General features: G+C 55.0%; 1 protein-coding gene across 1 annotated transcript; it reads left to right on the top strand.

Annotated features, from left to right (window-relative positions):
* Nucleotides 1–214: 214 nt before the first annotated feature.
* Nucleotides 215–1543, top strand: LOC103904991 (galanin receptor type 1). Its single transcript, XM_009286559.1, has one exon. The coding sequence runs from the start codon at nt 215–217 to the stop codon at nt 1541–1543; it is 1329 nt and encodes a 442-aa protein (XP_009284834.1).
* The last annotated feature ends 336 nt before the right edge of the window (nt 1544–1879 follow it).

The following is a 1879-nucleotide window of genomic DNA, read 5'->3' as shown; positions in this document are numbered from 1 at the left end:
CTCACGGCCGCCTCTCAACTAAGTTGCCGAGAAGCCATTTCTGACCCGGCACCATCCCCGAGAAGGGAAAACATTGCCAGGAGCCCGCTCTCATCCCTTCTCTCTGCACCCTCTTTTGCAGGCGTGGCTGGTACCAGCTAAACATGCCAGGAGCGCTCGGGGCAGCGCGGCAGGCTCTGCCCCGTTAACCCGGGGTGCCCGAGAGGGCTCAACCATGAGTTCTTCCTCCCCCGCCCCCGGGGCCCCCCCCGGCCCGCTGCAGCTCTGGCAGGAGGAGAACCAGACCCAAGGCGGGCTCTGGAACGGGAGCCAGGAACTGGGCTGGGAAGAGCTGGAGAAGATGCTCTTCGTCTTTGCAAAGGAGCCCGTCACCATCAGCCTCACGGTGATGTACCTGGTGTCCTTTGTGGTGGGCTTCGTGGGCAACATCATGTCCATCAGGGTGCTCACTCGGAAGCGCCGGAGTCGGGTGTCCAGCCTGAGCGCCACCCGCAGCCTCCTCATCAACCTGGCGGTGTGCGACCTCATGGTGGTGTGCGTCTGCATGCCCATCACCGTGGGCAACCTCATCTACAAAGCCTGGGTGTACGGGGACTTCCTCTGCCGGGCGGTGCCCTTCATCCAGGCTGTCTCTGTCTCTGCCAGCGTCCTCAGCCTGACCGTCATCAGCGTGAACCGGTACTACAGCGTGCACAATCCACTCAACGCCCGGTCTTTCTTCACCCAGAAGAGGATCCTCAGCACCATCCTGGTGGTGTGGTTGTTGTCCTCAGGGATATGCATGCCCCTCATCTTCATGAACAAACGGGATGAGATTGGGGTGGTGGAGGGCTTGCCTCTGGTGTTTTCCATCTGCAGGGAGATTTGGCCTCAGGAGAGGCTCAAGCAAGCCTACAACTTTCTGCTCTTCTGTGCCCTCTACTGCCTGCCGGTCCTGTTCAACATGGTCATCTGCTTCCTCACGGTGCGCCGGCTGTGGAGCCGCAGCAGCCAGCTGAAGGAGAGCACTGCTCTGAACGGATCTCTGCCAGCCTCTAGGCTGAAGATCCGGAAGAAGGTAGCGCAGATGGTGGTGGCCCTGGTCCTGCTGTTCGCAATCTCCTGGCTGCCCGTCTACCTGATGGACATCTGGATTGATTTCAACATCCCCAAATCTTTGCAGGATGTGACTCCTTCTCCTTGGATCCTGCAGCTCAGACCTTTTGCCCAGTGGCTTGGCCTCACCAATTCCAGCCTCAACCCTATATGCTATTGCTTTGTTGGGAACCTCTACAGATCAGCCAAGGAAATGAAGAGCAAATACCACCAAAGAATGGTATCTCTCTTTAACTTCTCTCTGTCCGAAGGAACAACCCGTTCCTCGGTCCCAGAGGTGCTCTCTTACCAGAGTTCAATGGAGCCTGCAAGGAAAGGACCCCCCGCCACCCCCACCACAGGCAGGAGGTGTCAGGGAGGACATGGCCATAAGAACAAGCGTGGACACTTGAACTCCTGCCAGCATCCACCTCTGACCACTGTCTCCAGTGAGAACACTTCCTTGTAATTCTGCTCAGGAAGTGCACTTCATACCCTCATCTGAATTAAATGACTCTTCAGAGGTCTTTCTGAACCAGATATTTCAATGATGGAAAAAACCTTTCTTCTAATCACTCCCACCACCAGTTCAAAGATACTGAGACAGGGAAAGAAGCAAATAATAAGAGAAAAAGATGATGTATTTTAACTCAGATCAAGTTTTAAGACAAATGATTTTTACTGGGGACAACTAGATCAGTAGCCTGTTGCCCAGTCAACAGTCACATAATTAGATAGATCAACTTCCTGACGAGTGAGCTCTCCCCGCAGCTCCATCTCTGGATGCAGAGATGCTGTTTGGATA

The sequence above is a fragment of the Aptenodytes forsteri genome, unplaced genomic scaffold, assembly GCF_000699145.1.
Source record: "Aptenodytes forsteri isolate BGI_AS27 unplaced genomic scaffold, ASM69914v1 Scaffold55, whole genome shotgun sequence".
Taxonomy (NCBI): Eukaryota; Metazoa; Chordata; class Aves; order Sphenisciformes; family Spheniscidae; genus Aptenodytes; species Aptenodytes forsteri.
Note: the sequence above shows the minus strand (reverse complement) of the source record. Positions and strands in the feature narration are given on the sequence as shown.

Coding starts and splice junctions, on each gene's coding strand:
- LOC103904991 (XM_009286559.1), top strand. CDS start 215: ATGAGTTCTTCCTCCCCCGCCCCCGGGGCCCCCCCCGGCCCGCTGCAG.